Source organism: Pipistrellus hanaki (assembly GCF_964339955.1).
Source record: "Pipistrellus hanaki genome assembly, chromosome: 11".
NCBI lineage: Eukaryota > Metazoa > Chordata > Mammalia > Chiroptera > Vespertilionidae > Pipistrellus > Pipistrellus hanaki.
Window position 1 is genome coordinate 1,512,984 of NC_140513.1, and position 21,406 is coordinate 1,534,389.

The 21,406-nt window shown below is 69.2% G+C and overlaps 2 protein-coding genes across 4 annotated transcripts in view; one reads left to right on the plus strand and one right to left on the minus strand.

Moving 5' to 3' along the window:
* Positions 1 to 376: 376 nt before the first annotated feature.
* FAM163B (family with sequence similarity 163 member B) lies at positions 377 to 17,952 on the plus strand. Of its 3 annotated transcripts, XM_084899684.1 has the most exons (4): positions 377 to 780; positions 14,326 to 14,567; positions 16,068 to 16,183; positions 16,660 to 17,952. In XM_084899684.1, the coding sequence occupies exons 3-4, from the start codon at positions 16,091 to 16,093 to the stop codon at positions 17,035 to 17,037; spliced, it is 471 nt and encodes a 156-aa protein (XP_084755810.1). In that variant the 5' UTR covers positions 377 to 780; positions 14,326 to 14,567; positions 16,068 to 16,090; the 3' UTR covers positions 17,038 to 17,952. The 3 variants fall into 3 exon arrangements, with proteins under 3 accessions (XP_084755810.1, XP_084755808.1, XP_084755809.1); XM_084899682.1 differs by lacking the exon at positions 14,326 to 14,567 and having other exon boundaries at positions 378 to 793; positions 16,083 to 16,183; XM_084899683.1 differs by lacking the exon at positions 14,326 to 14,567 and having other exon boundaries at positions 378 to 780.
* A 2,801-nt stretch (positions 17,953 to 20,753) lies between these two features.
* ADAMTSL2 (ADAMTS like 2) overlaps positions 20,754 to 21,406 on the minus strand; it is a gene marked incomplete at its 3' end in the record, with an annotated part of 29,761 nt that continues 29,108 nt past the window's right edge. The window contains exon 19 of the mRNA XM_084899122.1: positions 20,754 to 20,887. Coding sequence (XP_084755248.1) covers positions 20,754 to 20,887 — 134 coding nt within the window. The remainder of the gene's footprint in view (positions 20,888 to 21,406) is intronic.

A 21,406-nucleotide genomic window follows, 5' to 3' on the forward strand; every position in this document is an offset into this window, starting at 1 on the left:
ATTGGTGCCACTCTGGGCTCTGTGGTCCCGGGGCCCAGGTCTGCTTCCCTCCCCGTGGATGTCCGAGTGGTCCCCAGGCAGCATCCCCTGCCGGCCCAGAGCCAACAAGCTCTCCTCCTCTGCCCGCTCTGGGGTTGCTCACCACGCTGTGCCAGGCCCCTGGGCGTGTATGTCACCCTCCGACCACCCCAACGGGCTCTGCTGTGCCCATTGGGCACTCCGGGTGAGGGCCCGGCCCGGGTCGCCCCGTGGCTCAGCAGCCGCAGCTTCAGCCTGGCGCGCAGCGCAGGGAGGCGGCGAGGAGCTGGACGCGGGCGGGGCCCCGGGGAGGGGGGGGTGTCCCCGAAGCCTGGGACCCGCCGGGCGCGGCGTCAGCACCAGGGACAGCTCCGGGCCGCACGGAGCCCCCGACCACGGCGGCGCGCGGGGCAGCGGTGCGCGCTCCCGACCAGCCTGGCGCGCGCCTCTCGCCTCCCGCCTGCGCGCCCCGCGGGGACCGGCTCCGCCGAGCCGCTCGCAGGGAGCCTGCCCGGTCCGAGCCGCGGGCGCAGCAGGGCTGGCAGGGGCTCCCGCTGGGCACGCACCGTCCCCCGCCGCCTCCGGGACCTCCCGGCGCCCCCTCGCCCGTCCGAGCGCCCGCAGCCGCGCCGCCAGCACCGGCCGGGCAGGAGCCGCCGCTCCTCGCCGCTCGCAGCCCGGGCTCCCGGCTGGGACCGAGCCCGGCCGCCCGGTCAGGGGCACCCGAGTCCTCCGGGGGCAGCGCCGTTCCCATGGTGTGAGGTAAGGGCCGGGGGTTCGGAGCAGGGGTGCAGGCGGGCAGCCCGGGTCGGTGCCCACCTCGCCCGGAGAGCTCAGGGCTGCCCGGCCGGCGTCCCAGGTCCCAGCGCGGGCTCTCCCGGTGCCGGCTGTGCAGGAGGCTGGGACAGAGACCAAGGTGGGCAGCGAGGACCTGGGGGCGAGGCCGGGCACCCACTGTGCCAGGGGACCCTGGTCGTTCCCGTCGCCTGGTGCAGGGACGGTGGGAGGGAAAGTTTCCCCGAGAAGCGAGCCCCCTCCTCTCTGCTGCCAGGAGCCGGGACCGCCTGGGGTGCCTTCTCGGAGAGGGAGCCCAGAGGGAGGGCGCCGATGAGGGAGCAGGTGCGGGAAGTTTGGTCACCGGTCCAAGGTCACGCAGCCAGCAAGTGGCAGAGCTGGCAGCACCCTCTGCCCCCCCCCCCCCTCCCGCCCACACATGTCTGAGCTGAGGCTGCGGGCGGGAGCACCAGGCTGCTGTTTGGAACGAGACTCCAGACACCAGAAACCCGGGACACAGGTCCCTCCCCACTCCCCCCCCTCGGTAGCCGTAGTCCAAGGCCAGGGCCCGCATGGACTGCCCGTGTGGACCTGCCCGTGTGCCTGGCTGCATCTCGAGGGGCAGGTTCGCTGACCCTCCCAGAGGGTCGGGGTGTCCCGGGGGTCTCGGACCCAGCAATGATCCCGTGGGTGTCGCTCAGGAGAGCCAGAGGGGCCGCCCCCCACCCCCACCCCCCACTGCCCCCGCCAGGCCAGGCTCGTGGGGTGCCAGGCCCCATGAGAACCTCCAGCCTCCGGAAAGTTGGGACCGGCCGGGGAGCACAGCCGCCCGCCTCCCCGTACCCCCCCCCCCCGGGCACTGAGGGGGAGCCCGGGGACCAGGTGCCCTCCTGATGAGCAGATGTCCTCCGAGGCGGGCGTCTCTGCCCCGCAGGCCGCCCTGAGCTCTGACCGCGCGGTGCCGGGACCGCGGAGAAGCCGTCGCTCCCGGGGCCCAGCAGCTCGGGGTCTGTGCGTCCCGTGTCCGGCCGCGGCCTGCGGGCACCTGGGTGCCGGGGGAGGAAGAGCCAGGTGGTCCCCCGGCCCGGAGGCTGCTGAGTGTCCTCAGGCAGATCGGTGTGGGCACTCCCCTGGGAAATGGCTTCCTGAAGGGTCGGGGGTCTGGGAAGGACCCCAGGATCCAGCCTCCGTGCCCCCGGATGCACGGGGGGGGGGGTGAGCTCGGAGCCGCTGGCCTCCCCGGAGCAGCTGGCTCTGCCTCTCCGCTGGGGAGGGGACGCCGCAGGCCCCAGACACACAGCTGTGCCAGCACAGTCTGGGCACGAACAGGGCTCTGGGGGCCAGGTGGGCACAGCCGTGCAGCCGAGGGGCGCCCCTTTCTCTGCCCCTTCCCGCGTGACCTTCTCCTGGTGCTGGGGTCACTACGGGCCCGCGGGGGGGGAGAGGCTGTGTGTGGGAGGCGGGCAGGGCGTGGTGAAACCGCGGACCGGAGGCCCCGGCCGGCCGGGGGGGTTTGTGGCATTGGGAGCCAGCCCCCCCAAAGGCCTCGGGGTCTCTGTCACGTGGGGCTGCTCCACAGAGCCACGCAGCGGGGTCAGCGGGTTAGCCGGGTCAGCGGGTCAGGGGCCAGGGGGTCAGCGGGTCAGCGGGGTCAGCGGGTCAGGAGGAATGGCTGCCAGGCGGCGGAGCTGAGATTCATCACTCTCGGTGCGTCACCGCGGATCCAGGCTCCGCTCTGGTGCTCTGAGACCCCCGGCCCCGCCGCTGTCTCCCCACAGCCGTCCCGTCTGTGCGCCTGGAAAAGGCAGTTAGGGGGTAAGGGGTTTCCTGGGGCAGCCGCTCGGCCTCCACACGTGCGAAAACAGGGGTGCTTCCGCCTTCCCCACGGGCACAGGGCCGGCCGTGTGGGGTGCCCGGCGTCGGTCCCTGGGGCCGTGGGGCTGCTTCCTCGGGTGACTGTCCCTTTGGAGGTGCTCTGCATCGTCCCCGCGGCCAGGCCCCCCCGCCGAGCACAGTGGCTCCCGGGCTGGGGTGCACCGTCTCCTGTTCAAAGCCCTTCGCTCCCTTCGGGATTGGGTCCCACCCTGACCCGCTCCAGAGGGGGCCTCCTGAGGGGGGGCGCTGCAGGGGGCACCTGGGGGGCTGACCCACTCGCCCTGGGGGAGGGTGGGCTACTCAGCCCCGAACTCAGGCTGAGCCCGGCCTCCCAGCCTGCACGCTGCTTGGGGCGGTGGGACCCTGGGCCTCGGCTCCGGGCTGTGAGATAGACGGTGGCCCTGCTTCTCCGGGGGCCCGGAGGATGGAAGCACGATCTTGGGGAGAGCCCGGGGACCCCAGGAGTGTGTGTGGGGGTCATACCAGGGGAGGCTTGCAGGCTCGTAGGGGTGGGCACCATAGGCAGAGGGGCTGGGGAGGGATGGGCCAATTCTGGCCTCAGAGATCCCCTGGCTGCAGCCTGGAGGAGAGCAGGAGAGGGCAAGGCTGGAGGCAGGGAGGCCGGGAGGAGGCCGCTCAGGTCGGAGGGTCACAGGGGCGCCCGGGGCAGAGGGAGAGATGGGCCGGGGCAACAGAGCAGCCGAGGCAGGGGCGTCGGGGGATGGGAACAGCCGGGACGCTGAACCAGTGTTGTTTCGGTAACACCCAGGCACGGAGCCCGGCGAACGCCCACCCGGCCGGGGCTGGGGCATGGCCGCTGCGGGGGGCCAAGCACAGGGGGCGGGGATGCGCCCCGGAGGAGGTGGGCCTCGAGGGGCACTTCCTGTTCCCGCAGCGACCGGTCAGAAGTCTGATCACACGCTGGCTGATGTGCCTGTGCTCTGGGCACGCGCCCGCCCTCCTGGGGGTCCACAGGAGAGGAGGGGGCCAGTGCCCCACCTCTGTGCTCGGCTTCCCAGCTGGCGGGGGCGGGGGGGCGGGAGGAGTCTGGTCGGCTAGGAGGTCCGCTGGAGGGGGCCAGGCCTGGCACAGGTCTCAGAACCAGCCAGGCTCCGGGCTGCTGGGCCAGGTCCACAGTGCGGCCGAGGCGAGGAGAGCCCAGCAGCCCTCAGGGGGCCCAGAGCCACACCTCTATCCGCGCTGTGTGCTCCTAGCCGGTCACTCAGCCTCTCTGGGCCTCAGGCTCTTCACCGTTAATGACAATAACAGCACCCGCCGTGGGGGTGTCAGCCGGCCGGCTGGCGGCGGAGGGGGCCTCGGATGCTGAGCTGGGGGAACCTCTCTTCCAGGCCAGCCCCGGCTGGGGGGCACTTCCCGGCTTAGCCCCGCGGCCTGGCACTGCCCCAGACAAGCCCGTCCGCCCCCAGCACAGGGCCCCCGGCTCCCCGCCCGCCCCCAGCATGGTACCCCCGGCTCCCCAGCCGCCACCTGCATCTCTGCACTTCCCAGCCATCCGGGCCCGGCATCTGTCTGTGCCAGCGACCCTCTCGGCGGCCCGGCTGGCGCTTGCCTGGGGCCAGGCCCTGGGTCTCCACAGAGGGGTCCTCTGTCTTGTTCTTATTATTGCTGTTGTTGTTGTTGTTATTTGCCGTGTGTAGTTGCACATACAGTGTGTGTGTCGGTTGGCCCCAGGGCTGGCCACTCCGGGGTAGCTGCAGCTGGCAGGACGGCGCCCTGGGAACTGGGGTGTGTGTGTGTGTGTGTGTGTGTGTGTGTGTGTGTGTGTGTGCAGGTTCCCGGGGCTCCCCCCGCCGCCCCCTCGGCCTGACCGGCCCCCCTGAGCCTGGCTTTCCCTGAGAACAGGCCCCACACGGAGCAGAGGCGGCTCCCGCCACGCCAGGCCCTGGGCGCCGGCCCTCCGCTGCTTACACACTCCCCCGCGCGGGCGCGTCCACAGGCGCCCGGGCTCCAGCACCGAGGGCGGCCTCGCCGTGAGAGGGTGAGAACCAGCTGTGTCTCCCGCAGAGCAGGCACCCGGCCCCACGGTGCCACCCCTGGGTGGGCATGGCGCCCGCTCCTCTGCTGTCCCCGGTCCCTTTGTGACGGAGCCTGACTGTCCTCGGTCACCCGCGCTCTCCTCTGCCCCTACCCGCCAGGAGCAGGCACAGACAGACACCCCGCCGCTGCCACGGGCCTCGCGCAGCCTCTGTGGACGCGTCCTTGGGCGCGACCCCTGCAGGGAGGGTGATGGGCAGCAGGAGCGGCCAGGGTGGGGGCGGGCAGAGCTGTCCCCGGGGCCTGGCACACGCTGCGAGGCCGCAGCTCAGGGTTCGGGCACGGTCCCTGGAGGGGGGTGGAGCCGAGCCCGGAGTCGGGTGGGAGTGCCGGTCCGGGCGTGGGCAGGCGGTGTTTCCTCCATCGCTGGGTGCGGACAGCGGGCACCGGCTTTGGCGATCGCCTGTGGCCCCTGAAGATGCCCCGGTTGCCCCCTCTCTGCTCCCGGGAGCGGGGATCTGGCATGGCCTCTTGTCTCTCTTCGCCGTGGAGGCCCAGCCCATGTCGTGACAGAGGCTGGTCTCCCCATGGAGGCCCTCGCTGCCCTGGGGTCCCTCTGCCGGACTGTATAGGCTACTGCCCACTCCGGAGCCCGCGCCCGCTGCCGGCCCGCCTGGCTCTCCAGCGTGCCGGACGGGGGGCAGCCCGCACCCTCTCCCATGGGCTCCCCTTCCTCTGCTGGCGGATGGCGCAAGGCGGGAGCAGGCCGGGCCGCCCTGGGGATGGAGACGCAGCGGGACCCAGCGGCGGGGCGGGGGGCTGCCAGAGAGCATCTTTATGGTTTAAATGTACGGTTATTGATTTCAGAGGCAGGGAGACGGGAGAGAAACATCTGTGATGAGACAGAAGCACGGATCGGCTGCCTCCTGTACGCCCCCCCAGGATCCAGCCTGCAGCCCGGGCCTGAATGAGCCCGGGACCTCTTGGTTCGGGGTCGCTGCTCAGCCGCTGAGCCGGCCGGTGGGGGGAGTGCCTTGGTTCCCAGACGCCTGTCCGGCCTCTCCTTGCCGGTCGGAAAGGTCAATGGGACCGTTTTCCCATTTCTTGGCCCAAGGCGCTGCCGCCTGCATCCCGGGAGCTTCCCGGAGACAAAACAGGCTCATTTGTCCGGTTCACAGGCAGGCGCCGGCCCGGGCCCTGCTCCCCGAGGGGGGACCTGCCCCCAGCCACGGCCGGGGCCCAGCACACCCGGGGGCTGAGGGAGGACCATCCAGAGCGGAGCCACAGCCTCTCCCTCTCTGTCAGGCTCTCCCCCTCCCTCCGAGAGGCAGGGCGGGGGCGGGGAGGGCAGGAGGGGGCAGCGAGCATCACCATCACAGGAGACGCCGTGCTTCTGGCCTCACCTGGGCTCCGAGCTCGGCTCAGCCACTCGCCTCTCCGCTCCCTGCTCTGCGTGTGCTTCCTGACCACTGAGGCCCTCCCCCTGCGGGCATCCCCCCGAAAGACCTCTCAGGCTGTGCCCGCAGGGGGCGTCCTGACGCAGGTCCTCTCCTGGGGAGTCAGCCCGGGGCCCGTGGACGCTGCTCCGGCCCGCCTCACGGACCTCCGTCTGCACGGCTGGGGGGTGCCTGCGGAGGGCACCTGCTGGCTGTGCAGTGCTGAGCCCGGCCTGGCTCACGGGGCACCGGGCGGGTGCTGGGCAGTCTGTGCCATCTGCGGGCGGCCTCTCCTGGGGGACCGCAGTCGCCCCACCCGCCTCCCCTGGACAGACCCCACAGGCAGGTCTCCCCCCACACCCAGACCGCCTCAGGAAGGGCTCCGGGCTCCAGCGTGGCCGTGGCTGTGGCCGTGGCCGTGGCCGGGAGGCGGGGCTGCGGGGCTGCGGGCGGCCGGCGGGTCCTCAGCTGCAGGACGGCTCCGTCGGAGGCGGCTCCTGGCACGGGGCAGGGGGCGGGGAGGACCTGGTGTGGGAAGATGATGGAATCTGCAAGACGGGGCCTCTGACAACACGCCCACCCACGCTTCCTTGGAAGTGGCTGAGCCGTTAAAAAAAGTAAATTGACAGAAAACAAATGTCTCAGGCGGCATCCTCGCTGCCGCCCGGACACCCGGCGCCGCTCAGTGCCCAGTGCCCGGTGCCCGGTGCCATGCTGTGCCAGCGGCAGGAGGGCCTCGCCGAGCAGGGCGTAGGGGCCTGTGTGAGCTCCCCCCCTCCTGCCAGCTGGTCCCGCCAGGCCCTTGGAGCAACCAGCTGTTTGATGCACCATCATCGCTCTTCATCACTGCCAGCAACACACATGCTCACACACACACACATGCACATATGCATGCATGTACACACATAGCTCTGGGGGGAGGGTGGGGCTGCCCCTTTGCCCACGCTGCCGTCTCCAGCTGGGGTGGGACTTCCGGGGCGTCCCCGTGTGAGCTGCAGCCTCAGAGGCCACACAGGAAGGAGGCCTAGGACCTGGCAAGGTGCCCAGCAGCGGTTTTCCGTCACCGCGGTGACCCCGCCCCGTCCTCAGGGCTCACTGTGCACTGGGGGGGGGGGGGGGGGGCCGGGGGCGGGGAGACTTCTGTCTTGTTCCTGTTGGTCCTCACCGAGGCTGTTTTCCATGGATTGCCAGGGAGAGAGGGAGGGAGAGGGGGAGACGGAGAGGAACATCCATGTGAGGAAAACATCCATTGGTTGCCTCCTGCACACGCCCCGACCAAGGGGGCCCAGGCCAGGGAGGAGCCTGCAACCGAGGTACATGCCCTGGGCCAGAATCGAACCCGGGACCTCTGGTCCCCCGGCTGACGCTCTAGCCACCGAGCCCAACAGGCCAGGCCTCTAGGGCGAGGGTCCTGTCTTCCCAGCTCACAGGGCGGCTCACCCCGGGAGCGGCTGCACCCAAAGCCAGTGTGAACGGAGCCATAGACACAGGCGTCATTCCGATCGGCGGGACAGGAGCCCTCGGGCGATGGTGGAGGCAGGGCAGGCCGCGCTCCTGGTACCCGCCCCCCCCAGTCCCGCAGGGAACCCGCTCGACCCAAGCTGCCCAGGCGCCCTAATCCGCCGGCTGAGGGAGCCCACCTCCTCACCCCCGCACACGCAGCTTCCAGCTGTAGCCATGGAAACCCTGTTACCGAGTGAGCAGCTGACACGTGTGTATTTTTGGCGTGTTGTTTTTTAAAACGGTGCACGACTCCTCTCCGCTCCCGCACCCGCGGGGATAATAGGGGAGGCAGCAGCCAGGCCGTCACGCACACCCTGCCGGTCACCCCCTCCCTGCGCCCACTCTCCAGGCTGGGGTGCCCAGGAGGAGAGCCCCTGAAGGGCCGCTGCCCCTCAACCTGGGCCTCCCCCTCCTCCTCCCCCTTCCCCCTCCCCCACTCGGGCCCTCGGAGTGTCCTGTGTCCATGCTTTCTGTGGTTAAGGTTTTCTTCTCGTTACTTTAAACAGCGTGATTATCATGTTCCCTGGTGTTTTCTTCATTCTCTGTGGTGTTGGGTTTTTTTTTTTTTTAATGTATTTTTATGGATTTCAGAGAGGAAAGGAGAGGGGGAGAGAGAGATAGAAACATCAATGAGAGAATCACTGATCGGCTGCCTCCTGCATGCCTCCCACTGGGGACCGAGCCCGCAACCTGGGCCTGTGCCCTGACCGGGAACCGAACCTGGGGCCTTTCAGTCCGCAGGCAGACACTCTACCCACTGAGCCACACCGGCCAGGGCCGCAGTGTTTGCTGTTCATCGAGTTTGGGATCTGTGGGCCTAGAGCTTCCGTCCGGTGTGGGGTACGTCAGCCAGGGCTTCCTCCAGGTGTTCTCTGCATCCCCCTCCCCTGAGGTCCCTGTTCGCCGCCCCTCCCCACCCTCCCCTCTACTCGTCTGTGACTCTCTCTCTCTCTCTCTCTGTCACTTCAAGCGGCTTCCGTGGCTGTCTCTGTTCCTCATCTTCCCCTCTGCAGTATCGAGTGTGACGTTCACTCTCCCCCGTGTATTCCATCTGAGACACAGCAGCTTTCTTTTTTCTTTGCTCAGAAATCTGCTTTTGTTCTTTTTCCGTCCTCCGTGTTTCTCCGTAGGGGCCCCGGTTTTCCTCTCGTGCTTTCAACAGGTGGAGCAGGTGAGCGGCAGGTGTGGCGATTTGAATGTCCTCGGGCGCCTCAGCCCGGTGCCGGGGCTGGGGTGGGCTCGCTCTCGCTCGGGACAGCAGGTGTCCGAGGGGCCAGGGCCAGCCCTGCGGTGGCTGCGGGTCCCGGACCCTCCGCGCCGCTCTCTGCCGCTGTGGCCGAATGCCCGTCGGGTTTCCGTGAGGTGTGAGCCGCGGTGACGGGCACGGGCCTGGCATTGCCCCCGGGGGCACCCCTCTCAGCACCTCAGTTTCCTGTCTTTGCACGAGGTGCCGAGCCCCGTGAGGGCGGCGGGGAGTGTGCCCGCAGCGGAAAGCTCTTCACCCGCCTCTGCCATGGACCCGGTGCAGGGAGAGGAGAGGCCGCCCTCCAGCCGCTGAGCCCGCCGCCCCTGCCCAGGAACATGGGACGGGCGGTGCAGGAGGCGGCCCACGGGCAGGACCCTCCCCCCTCCCCACGGCCAGGGGTTCAGGGCAGGTTTGCCCAGTGAGTCCACCCCAGTCCATCTGCCCGTGCTGGTCCCTCGGGTTCTGGCGCCATACTGCCCCCTGGCGGCAGGAGGAGGGCAGGAACATGGCAGACCAGGTCCTGCCTTCATGGGGCTTGTGGTGGTGGTGGTGGGGGGGGGGCGGGAGGCAGGGCAGCCGGTCCCTCTGGCGCCCAGGCAGCTGGAGCAGGGAGAGGGCATCAGCTTTGGGGGGCCCTCCACGCTCGCCCTGCTCCCCCTCTGACCGTGTGGCCCCAGGAGCGGCTCTCGGTGGAGCTGGCAGGGACGCCTCCTCTGGTCTCGGTTCGCTCCGAGAATGTGGGGTGTGTGTGAGCCTCCCACGGGCGGGGTGTGGGCGCGTCTCAGCAGGTGGCAGTCATCCTGCCCGCGGGGTCCGGGCTGGCGGGGCCCCGGCTGTGTCCGCTGCCGTCCTTCCTTGCCCTGACAGACCCTGCCCCAGCCCCAGCCCAGCCCCAGCCCCAGCCCCAATCCCACCCCCAGCCCCAGTCCCAGCCCCAGCCCCAGCCCCAATCCCACCCCCACCCCCAGCCCCAGTCCCAGCCCCAGCCCCAGCCCCCTCCCTCTGCCCACCCCCAGCCCCAGCCCAGCCCCAGCCCCAGCACCCTCCCTCTGCCCACCCCCAGCCCCAGCCCAGCCCCAGCCCCAGCACCCTCCCTCTGCCCCAGCCCAGCCCCAGCCCCAGCCCAGCCCCAGCCCAGCCCCAGCTCAGCCCCAATCCCAGCCCCAACCCCACCCCCAGCCCCAGCCCCAGTCCCAGCCCCAGCCCCAATCCCACCCCCACCCCCAGCCCCAGTCCCAGCCCCAGCCCCAGCCCCAGCCCCAATCGCACCCCCACCCCCAGCCCCAGTCCCAGCCCCAATCCCACCCCACCCCCAGCCCCAGCCCAGCCCAGCCCCAGCCCCACCCCCAGCCCTGCCCCTGCCCCAGCCCCAGCCCCTGCCCCTGCCCCAGCCCCAGCCCCCTCCCCCAGCCCCAGCCCCCTCCCAAGCCCCAGCTGGGCTCTGGATAACATCGCCAGCCCAGCCGCAAGCCGCCCCCCCCCTCCCCTGCTGGTGATTACCCTGCGCGGACCCCGAGCTGCGGAGCGTGAAATGAGGAACAAATGTGGGGCCGGTCTAGACAGGAACTCGCGGCCTAGACAGGAGCTCGGCTTCAGGTAGTGGGCTCAGCACCAGACGGTGTGCCCGAGGGGGACGAGCCCCAGGAGACCGGGGGCAGCAGGCCTGGCCTGGCATTGGCGTGGCAGCCGGCGCCCAGCCTCGGTCCCGGCCCGGGATGCTCCTTGTTAGAACATGGATTTCAGGGTCCCGCTGGGGTCCCAGGCCTGAGCTCGTGTGACTTCCCAGGCCCCCCACGTCTGGGCCGGCGGGGTCGGAGGTCACTGAGCGGGGCGTGGGGAGGGTGGGCTGGGGATGGGGGCTCCCTCCCGAGGCCTGCCAGGCAGGGAGGGGTGGCCGAGCTCTGGGAGCAGAACAAGCAAGAGTGTCTGGAAGAGCACGCAGGACCCGGTCCAGATGGCGGCCGGCAGGTCTGCCCGGGCAGGGGAGGGGCGGAGGGGGCAGGTGGAGGGCGGGCGTCTGGCTGGCTGCCAGGTGCTTCCTGCCCCCACACCCAGCACCACTCCGGGGTCCCCTGCACAGCAGACAGCTGGAGCTCCCCGTGTCCCCTCTCCACCCCCACCCCACCAGGAGACACAGGCTATCAGAGGGGCCTTAGCTTAGGGCCCGTCTCACCTCCCTTAGAAATGCCGGAGGGACAGGGAGCAGAGCCACTTAGGAAGCTGTAAGACCCGTTATGGTCCCCGGGGCCACGTTAGCAGTTCAGCGAGACACCAGCCACATCGTCTGGGCCGTCAGCGTGGCCGGCACCTCCAGCAGGCTGTCGCCCGGCCTGCACACATCTCTCTGCCTCCCGGCCTTTGCCCTCGGGCTGGCTCAGTTGCCGCCACCTCCAGGAAGCCCCCCCGGCTCTCCCAGAGCAGTGCCAGCCCCTCCAGCTCTGAGTCTCAAAGCCTATGGTTGGCCGAAGCTGGTTTGGCTCAGTGGTAGAGCGTCGGTCTGCGGACTGAAAGGTCCCGGGTTCAATTCCGGTCAGGGGCATGTACGTTGGCTGCGGGCACATCCCCGGTGGGGGGTGTGCAGGAGGAGGCTGCTCGATGTTTCTCTCTCATCGACGTTTCTGGCTCTCTATCTCTCTCCCTTCCTCTCGGTGAAAAATCAATAAAATATATATTTTTAAATAAATAAATAAATAAAAGCCCATGGTTGGTCCCCGGGACGCAGTGTCACTGGCTCAGCCTGGCTACCCTCCACCTCCCGGCACGCACCCCGTGTTGGCAGCAGCGTTTACATTCGTGATCCTCAAACCGGGTCACGGCTCCCGGCCATGCAGACCCCTCGTGGGCGGGCTGGTAGAAGCTGCCAGACTGGATCCTTCAGGTCCTGGGCCGTGGGAATGGGCGGTCTCCTCCCCGCAGTGCCCGGGTACAGATAAGGAAACTGAGGCCCAGGGAGAGGCCTCAGACCCGGGCGTCCCCCGCCTCGGGGTCCAGCTGGGCAGAGCCCCCGGGGCACAGAAAGGGGGTTTCAAAGGCCCGGCGAGGGCAGCCGGGGGGGGGAGACGGGCAAAGGGCCGCTGGGCACTGTTTTTCCGCTGACCCGCTGTATGAAGTCACCAATGAACCACCCTCCCGCCCCTGCCCTACCTCCGCTTCTCCCTGCCCCCGCTCAGGGCTGCGAGGCACGGCTCCTCCCGGCACTGGCCCCTGGACATCCTGTGATGGGTGCCCAATCAGTCCAGGAGGTCTTCCTGGAGGAGGGGGCACGCTCTGGGCCCTAATGTCAGGGTCGGCCCTGGCAAGGCGGGGGAAGGGCGTCCTGGAGGCGGGACAGCAGGACAGCGGGGTGGAGGGCGGCTGGGGCCTCAGGAGGGCACGCTGCTCTCGGCCGCCTGGAGCTGACTGTGGGCTGACATCAGGCCCGGGATTGCATCTCCTGGCCGGGCCCGGGCCTGGGCCGGGCTGGCTCCGCGGGCGTTGCTGCCCTGGGCGTGCACGGGTCTGCGGAGCGAGGCTGAGGCGCTCCAGCTGGACAGGCCGCTGCCGGAGCCGCGGGCAGCTGCTGACAGCGCCGGGCACCCGGCCGAGCCTGCACCTCCCCGCCCGGCCACCAGGCTGCCACGCTGACCCATCCCAGAGCGGGCAGCGGCCCCACCTCAGACGCTCCCAGTGCCCGTGGGGACCTGGGGTGGGGTCAGCCCGGAGGGGCACAGATAGTAAGGGCGGTGAGCTGAGCTCACTGCCGCCGTCTGGAGGAGTCCTGGACCGTGTCCCCGTGCTCCTGGCGAGGCGGGAACTGAGGCGCAGAGACCCCGGACCCACAGCGGAGCCGGGCTGGTGCTTGGGTCCTGCCAGGGCGTCGGGGGAGGCGTGCACCCCGGCACAGCCTCAGATCCCTGTGTGACCCCCGTTTCTGTCGAGCCCAGTGAGTCCTCTGGTCGGCGAAGTGATCTTTTCGGGGGTAAACAGCAGAAACACAGTCCCGGGGGCGCTCTGCGGACCTGGGGCAGGAATCAGAACCCCAGGAGTCGGGACTGCAGGCAGCCTGGCTTTCTCGAGGTCCCTGTGTCCTTCCTCTCCCCTCCTGGCCCAGCACCTCGGCCCCCACCCCGGTGGCAGCAGCCGGAGCACCCATGTCCGCACCCGCAGATGGCCAGCAGGGACTGGTGTCCAGGTCGCGCTGTCACCGCCGAGCCTGGGTGCACGCCCACCCCGCCCTCGGGGAGTGTGGCCAGATGGGCGGCAGCCAGGTGCATGGCTCGGGGGCAGGACATGGAGGGGTGCTGGGCTGGCACCCCAGACCCCTCGGCTGCACCCCTACAAAGGTGGCGTGGGCTGCGGTGTGACGCGCAGCAGAGGCGTGGTCAGCAGGGGGAGCATGTGCTGCCCAGGGGGGTGGGGACCGCAGATCCGGCCTTGACCCTGACCCTGCAGCTTCCTGGTCCCTCTCCGGCCTCAGGTGGCTCGTCCTCCACACGGGGGCCCACACCCCGGGCGCTGGAGTGAAGCCTCGGGAGGGGGACCTGCCTGACGGGAGGGTGCGCTCGGGGCCTGGCGGGCCTGGGTTCCCGTGGCAGGCAGCAGCACACGTGGCTCTCAGCCGGGAAGGGGCCGTTGGCGGGAGTGAGGCCGCCCTGACGGGGCCTGGGTTTGGCCAGTCCCTGGGAGTGGCCCTGCCTCCTCTGAGCCTCCATCTCCTCCCTGCCAAGTCGGGGCCCCATGTCTGTTCTGTCCCCACAGCTGCCCGAGGACTAGGGAGGGTGCTGGGGCCGTTCTGCTGTGTGCTCTCCCGCCAGGGTCAGGCCGAGGTGTGCGTGGCGCCCTGTGCCCCACAGACCAGAGGGCTCTGCCCGGCGCTGCTCTGTCTGCCTCCCCTCAGGGCAGAGCAGGGGCTGCGTCTGGACAGCCGGCCTGCCCCCCCCCCCCCCAGCGTCCCCCTCCAGCCGCCTCCTCGCACCCCCGCTCCCCGGACCGGCCGCTCAGGCTGCAGCCTTGGCGGGCCGGCGGGCCAGCTGGCCTCAGCCGCCCCAGGGGCCGCGGCAGGTCTGCTGGCAGGGCGCCCGGGAATGCGGGGGTCCCGGCTCCCGCGGTCCGTCTGTGTGGCCGGCGCGGTGCTCAGGCTGTCTGGTCGGCCCGTCTGTCTGCGTGCGGAGCTGTCTGTGAGTCTGGCGCCTTGTCTAATCACTGAGGGGCTGTCTAGGCCTGCCTGCCTGCCTGCCGGCGGTCTGGTCCCTCACCCAGCTTTGCCCCCGATGCACAGCAGTGCCTGGCACCCCCCCACCCCTTTCCATCTGTGTCCCCCTCCATCTGCACGCAGGGGCCCTGGTGTCCTGCCGGCCGGGCTCCCTCCCAGGCCACCTGACCCTGGCAGATGGGTCTGCAGGAACCGCTGCCCCTCACCCCGACCTCCCACACACCTTCCCTGCACCCCCCGCCCAGCTCGGGGGCTCAGCCCCTCCCTCCCTCCCGCCCGCCGCCCAGACAGGACTCTGAACGCAGGCCCGTCTGTCAGGGCTCCTCACACATTCCCGGGAGAGGGAAAGCGGGCCTGGTTCCAGCCGGTCCTTGGCAGGTCTCCCCAAACCTCACGGCGTGCGCCTGCAGCTCTTCCCTGCACATCCTGTGATCACCGGAGCGGGGGACACAGGGCCGCCCGCTGGGGGGCCTGGCCAGGGGACCCCCGGGGAGACCCCAGTGTCCAGGGAAAGAGGACAGACCAGCAGGTGAGGGGGGCCGTGCGGAGGGTGTGTGTGGAAAGCTGCTTTTGCCTAAAAGGGGGAAGGAAATGTGTATTTTCCAAGGACACGACTATTGATTCCAGAGAGAGAGAGAGAGAAACTTCCAGAAGAGAGAATCATCGCTCGGCTGCCTCCTGCACGGCCCCACTGGGGTGGAGCCTGCCACCCAGGCCTGCTCTGCAACCGGGAATGGAACCCTGACCTCCTGGTTCATAGGTCTGTGCTCAACCCCTGAGCCCCGCCGGCCAGCCATTTTCCTGTATTTCTAGAAAGAAGCAGTGAAGGGCCAACCCAGGATCCAGTGAAACCGTCCTCGGGGCCGAGCCGGGGCCGGGAGGGGGCGGGGGCAGGTTTGGGAGCGAGACCCACCGGGAGCCGCTGGCCGTGCTCCTGGCTCTGGAATCAGATGTTTCTACAACGGAAAATAGAAAGGGAACTGGGCTGAGAAGAAGAGCACTCTGGGGAGAGACAGGGAGGAGGCACCGTGTGGTGGGAGCACCCTCGTGAGGACTATTCCAGTGACTGGGACAACGCTCACCCCCTCCCTAAGAGGCAAGCACAGCAGCCTCCAAAGGCAAGCAAATACCCAGCTACACTCAGCGATCTGTTCGCACGCAGCTGGTCTGATTACTCTTCGCCAGGCCCAGGGCGCAGAATTCATGCCCGGGAGGAGGGTCCTGCAGCCCAGCCTGCACCCTCTCCAATCCGGGTCCCCTCGGGGGATGTCCCACTGCCTGCGGGATCAGGTCTAAACCAGCAGCAGTCGGACATCCCTCTCACAATCCTGGACTGCTGCCTCCTAATTGCTCACCTGCCTGCCTGGCTGGTCACCCCTAAATGCCCCCCTGCTGGCCTGGTCACCCCACTCAGCCTGCTCGGTTGTCCCGTACAGCTGCTTTGGTTGTGACGGTCTCTCAGGCTTTTATATAGATGATGTAACGGGAAACGGCAAATACACAAGGAAAGAGGACTGTTGCTGAGTCACGGGGACATCCGCGTTAACAGGTGGAAGCCCTGCTCGCTCCCGCGTTAAGTGGAAACACCAGTATGATCTGTCCCATTTCTCTCTTCCTAAGAAACAGTTTTAAGAAATATTCCCGCCCTGGCCGGTGTGGCTCAGTGGGCAGAGTGTTGGCCTGCACACCTAAGGGTCTCGGGTTCGATTCCCGGTCAAGGGCAGGTGCCTGGGTTGCAAGCTCCATCCCCAGTGACTGGGCCCCATTCAGGAGGCAACGAATGAGCTACCAAAAAAAAAAAAATTCTTGTTAAAACATGGGCTTAAAATACTTTCTAAGTGTAAACCTAACGATTGAAAAGGAACCCCTCCGGCAGGTGTGGGGACCCTCCCAGGTGTGGGGACCCTCTCAGGTGTGGGGACCCTCCCAGGTGTGGGCCCCGGGGCTGGCGCGGGCGGCGGGCCCGGCCCCCTGCCGGCGTGCACGCCCGGGCGGCGGACCCCTTCCCTGAGGGAGCGCTGTGCCGCAGGCGGTGGATGGAGAGGGGCGCGGATGACAGCCGGCACCGTGGTCATCACCGGGGGCATCTTGGCGACTGTGATTCTGCTGTGCATCATCGCCGTGCTGTGCTACTGCCGGCTGCAGGTACGAGGGGGCGGGGGAGCCCGAGGGCGCCCTGTGGGGGGGGCCCCCCCCCCACAGATGCCGGGCTCAGGAAGGGGGAAGAGTCAGGTCTCGAGCAAAGTGCAAAGCAGACAGCCTGCCCCGCCTCTGCCTGGGGGCTCGGTGCCCGGGCTGCCCAGGACTTCCCACACACAGCACCAGCCCTCTCCCCCTTCCCACCCACCCTCCGGGCAGAGGGGAGGCAGGGGTGCAGGAGAGTGCATCTTTCTCAGGGAGGAGGGGAAGCCAGGTGTGGGCCAGGGCGGCACATGAGCCAGGCTGAGGCCAGCCCCCTGTGCCTCAGTTTCCCCACCTGCACCATGCACTGCCTCCGGGAGGGGATGGGGGAATGGTGTGCCGAACAGAGCGAACCCTCAGTGCAGCGCTCAGCAGAGCCCCGGCCAGTGGGAGCTCCCTGAGAGGGGCGGCGGCCGCACTCACACCCTCTGCGCCCGCAGTACTACTGCTGCAAGAAGGGGGGCTCTGAGGAGGACGAGGAGGAGCCCGACTTCGACCCGCACCCGGGCCTGCCGCCGCTGCACTCCAACCGCCACCTGGTGCTCACCAACGGGCCCGGCGCCTTCGGGCCCCCGTCCCTGCAGGCCCGCGCCCTCCGCCGCGGCTGCTCCCACTGCGAGCTGCCCGCCTTCCTGCTGCAGGAGCCCGAGGACCAGGGCGTGCGCAACGGCGGCGAGCGCGTGGCCTACCGGGCCATCAGCCAGGAGGACGTGGAGGGGCCCGCCGCCTTCGGGGGCCTGCAGCCACTCAACCCCAACCGCCTCTCCGCCATGCGGGAGGCCTTCGCCCGGAGCCGCAGCATCAGCACCGACGTCTGAGCGCCTCTGTCCCTTCCCCCCCCCCTCACCGCCCCCCCTCCCAGCCCCAGCCATGGAGGGGTCCCCATGGCCCTCCCGCCCGGCCCCGGGCCCGGCCCAGCCTTCCCCGCATCCCTGCCAGCACGGGGCCCCGCCCCCAGGGGCCTCTGGGGCTCAGAGCAGGGACAGGCAGGGCCCAGGGGCGAGGCCGGGGCTGGAAGGGGGGCGGGCGTGATGCCAGGTGAGCCTCAACCTCAGGTGTCATGGGTCATGGCCTCCGGTCAGCCCAGCCGCCCGGCCGTCTCCTGGCGGCCCTGCCACTCCCCCCTCGGCCTCCGTCTCCCTGCCTCGTTCGGGAGGGGCGGCCGCCAGCCTTCCTTCCAGATTCTGGACCAGCTCTCCTCGCCCTCCGACCAGATGGGGTGGGCGCGCTCCCCTCCCCCTCGCCCCTGGCTCCCAGGGCCAGGCGGCCGACACCAGCTCAGCGGCCTCTCCGCAGACCCCTCACAGGGCAGTCTCAGGGCCGGCCGGCCTCAGGGATGCAGTCCCAACTGGCTTTTTAAACAAATAATATATTTTTACTGATTTCAGAGAGGAAAGGAGAGGGGGAGGGAGAGAGAAACATCCATGATGAGGGAGAATCACAGATCGGCTGCCTCCTGCACGCTCCACCCTGGGGATCTAGCACGAAACCCAGCCTGTGCCCTGACCAGGAATCGAACCCTGACCTCCTGGGTCATAGGTCGACACTCAGCCACTGAGCCTGCTGTCCGGGCACCAACCGGCTTTTTGATGGAAGTGAGAGAAGAGGCTCTGTCCGGCCCACCTGCTTCGGAGTGTCCTCTCTCCAGCACAGCCCACTCCTCACACCCGACGAGGCGGGTGGACAGAGCAGTGAGACCCACTGACGCCCCGTGAGACCCGAGACAGGGCCCCCCGCCCCCCACCCCCACCCCCCGCCTCCGGAGCCCTTCCAGCCGCAGTCCCGGGGGACAGACCGCTCCTCCCACCCTATTTCTCCGGAGGCTCTGGGAGCGAGGCCGGCCCAGCCCCCCAGCCCGGAGCCCCCGCAGCCCCCCTCCCCGGCTGGGGAAGCGGTGCCCAGGGCACCTGGGGACACATCTCCATCCCGGGGCGCCCGCCAGGGGGACGCAGCCCCTCACCCAGCACAGGCAGCGTCTCCCCTCCCAGCGTGCCTCCCTGCCCCCCAGGGCTCTCTGCCCCTGGAACCCCAGAGTGGGGTGGCCCCATCTACCCACAAGGATGGACCGAGACCCCTCTGGCCTTCCTACAAGACCAGCCTCTGCGGGCAGTGACCGTCCTGAGCCGCAGTCCGAGCAGCTGGTACTCGGAGTGCTGCGCTGAGACAGCCGGAACGGGCGGGCGCAGAGTTATGAAGACTGGCTTTTTTTTTAAATACATTTTTTATTGATTTCAGAGAGGGAGAGGGAGAGGGAGAGAAACATCCATGATGAGAGAGAATCGTGGATCAGCTGCCTCCTGCACGCCCCCCACTGGGGATGGAGCCGGCAACCCCGACTTGTGCCTGACCGGGAATCGAACCATGACCTCCTGGTTCATAGGCCAATGCTCAACCACTGAGCCACACAGGCCAGGCCAGGCTACTTTTAGCATTCTTGATTTTCCCCTCTTCCTTTCTCCTCCTGCCTCAGTTCAGACATCCAGACTCCCCAGAGCCCCCCCCCACACCCCCTTTGTGGACCCCACACCATTTCCGATGCATTAGTGTGGGGTAGGGGTAGGGGGCGGGGCCGGGAGGGGCGCTTCCTGTGGCTTCCTGTCCCGTGTTCCTCTGTCCTTCGTGCTGTCTGCCCTCTGCGTGGTCTCAGAAGTTTGGAACGAGAGAAGCACCAGCCGTGTGCGCCCTCAGCACTCCCAGCAGAGCAGAAGCCAATAAACCAACTTCCGCACCGCACACCGCCGCCTCCGAGCCCCCTGGGAGCTTCTGCGGGAGGGCACAGCGGGGGCCAGGCAAGCCGGCCTCTCCGTCCAGCCCAGGGCAGGCTCTCCCAGCGGGGCGGCTGCTAAAGCCACGTCCGTCCGGGTCCCCGGGGGCTGTGTCCATCTGAAGGACGGACCAGGGACCCAAACGCTGAGCTCCGGGCGCCATGGCGGTGACGGCGGGTCCCCGGGGCCGTGTCAGCACTGCCCGGGAGGCAGCGGCTGCACAGACTGCGCTGGCCTTTAGGACAGGGACAGGGGCGCTGGCAAAGCCCCGGCACAGCCTGGCACACAGCAGAACACAGCAAGTGCTGGCCGGAAGGAGGACACAGGAGAGGGGAGATGGGGAGGAGGGGGAGGGGTCAGGGGTCAGGGACAGGACACGGGGTCACACAGACTCACCTCCCCTGGAAACAAGCCAGGGACCCTGAGCAAGCCCACCCCAAGGGCTTCACTGTCACCCCATCACACCCCCAACCCTGGTGTGGCCCCTGCTCGGGAGAAGCAGCCACTTGCCGTCCTGCCGCCTGTCTGCCCCCAGAGGAGCCACGGCTGTCCCACGGCAGAGGCACCGGTGCCCGCCCCGGCTGCAGCACCCCCGTCTCCCCCGAGGCCTCTGCCAGTGGCTCCTCTGCACCTCCCCCTCCTCAGGGAGAGCCCCTCCTGCTGTGGGGCCAGCCTCCACGCCACCTCCTCCGGGGAGCCCTCCTGGGTCCCTTCACCCCCAGTCCATGAGAGTAAGGAACCCTCTTGTGAGGTCCAGACACAATGCTCCGTGTGGCCCGCCCGCCTGCCTCACCCCCCTGCCCCGCCCAGCGCACCCCGACACGGGCACTTTTCTCCGAGGCTCAGACTGTGGGGTTCACACCAGCACCTGCACCGCCAAGTCCTGCAAGGGCCCTCCTAGTGCCCTGGTCCTCTCAGATCTTCATGTTTCACTTGGAGCCTCCGGGCCCCCAGGTCTCCCAGCCCCAGGTCCCCACCACCAACAGCCTCCAGAACGGGACTCATTTATGACTCCCATGGAGTCCTGGTGCCCCGACACTCCTGCCTGCGGGCCCCCCACCCTGCCACCTGCCGCCCCTTGGGGGCCGCTGCGCCCGGCAGCCCAGCCCCGTCCCTGGTCCCGCGGCCTCGGCAAACCTTCCTCCGGGGGGCGCTGCGCGGCCGGCCTGACTCAGCCACGGCGAGCCCCGTGCCACCATAAATAGACACTTTATTAACGTGCGGTGCTGGCGGAGGACGGACAGGGGTGCTGGGAGGTGCTCTTCCCGGCTAAAGTGCGGTGGCCCCCGAGCCAGCGTGGCGTGGGGAGGCAGCGGGTGTGAGGATGGCCATGAGGCTCCTGTGGAGGAGTCACCATGCAGGCCCGGGCCCCAGGCGGCCCCTCCTCTGCCCACCCGCCCTTGCCGCCGCCCCAGGCGGCAGGACCCGCCCAGGGCTGAGCAGCCTGGAGGGGCAGGAGGGCCGGTCCCCTCCACCTCTGGGCTCTGGGCCCCGGGCGGCAGGGTGCTGGGCGAGGTGCTCGGGCCCTAAGAGTGACGGCCCACGCAGGGCCTGTCCGGGAGGCCCGGGGTGCGGCTCCCCTCCCGGAGAGTGAGGCTCAGTTTCACATCTTCGCGGCCAGGGGCCCGCAGGGGGTGCCCGGGCCCGGGGGCTGGTCTCAGGCCGGGTGCCCACAGGGAGTGTCCTGGGGGCCGGTCTCAGGCGGTGGCTCAGCCGGGGCCGGGGGGCCGGTCTCAGGCGGTGGCTCAGCCGGGGCCAGGGGGCTGGTCTCAGGCGGCGGCTCGGCCGGGGCCGGGTGGCCGGCAGGAGCGGCAGCATGCCTTGCTGTAGTACCAGTGGCCACACAGGTTCACCTTGATGGCCAGCGCGCAGTTGGTGCCCGGCTGGTCCTGGCAGCTGTCATCTGGAGAGAGGGGCGCGGGGGGCATGGGCATCAGGATGGGACCATCCCTCCGCCAGCCCCCCCGCCCTCAGCTGAGGGAAGGGTATGCCCAGGGCGCCCTGGGGGACGGGGCACCTGTGGACAGTGGTCCTTCTGTGCCCATTGCAGAGTCAGGGGCACTGGGCCTCCCGGCCCACAGCGGGCACCCGGGCTCATTTCTCTGCCACCCAATGCTGCCCCCGGCCCAGGACCGACATGGGTCCCCATGAGCGGTTTGACCTGAGCAGGGCCAGGGCTCACGGACCTCACCCCCAAAGTGCCCCTGGGAGGCCCACAGCGCCCCGTCAGAGCCCAGCTTGTCCACCTCCCCTATGCCCGAGCCAGAGACACAGTCAGCCCCTCGCCCTGCCTCCCGCGTGCCCAGCTCTGAGGCCCTGCCCCCCCCTGCTGCTCCCCCTGCCCCCGCCACCGAGCCCAGACTCTGCCCCAGGAACAGGTCGCGGTGGCTCCCAGACCCTGGACACCAGCCAGGCCTCACTG

Coding starts and splice junctions, on each gene's coding strand:
- FAM163B (XM_084899684.1), top strand. CDS start 16,091: ATGACAGCCGGCACCGTGGTCATCACCGGGGGCATCTTGGCGACTGTG. Junction 16,184..16,659: donor TGTGCTACTGCCGGCTGCAG/GTACGAGGGGGC, acceptor CTGCGCCCGCAG/TACTACTGCTGCAAGAAGGG.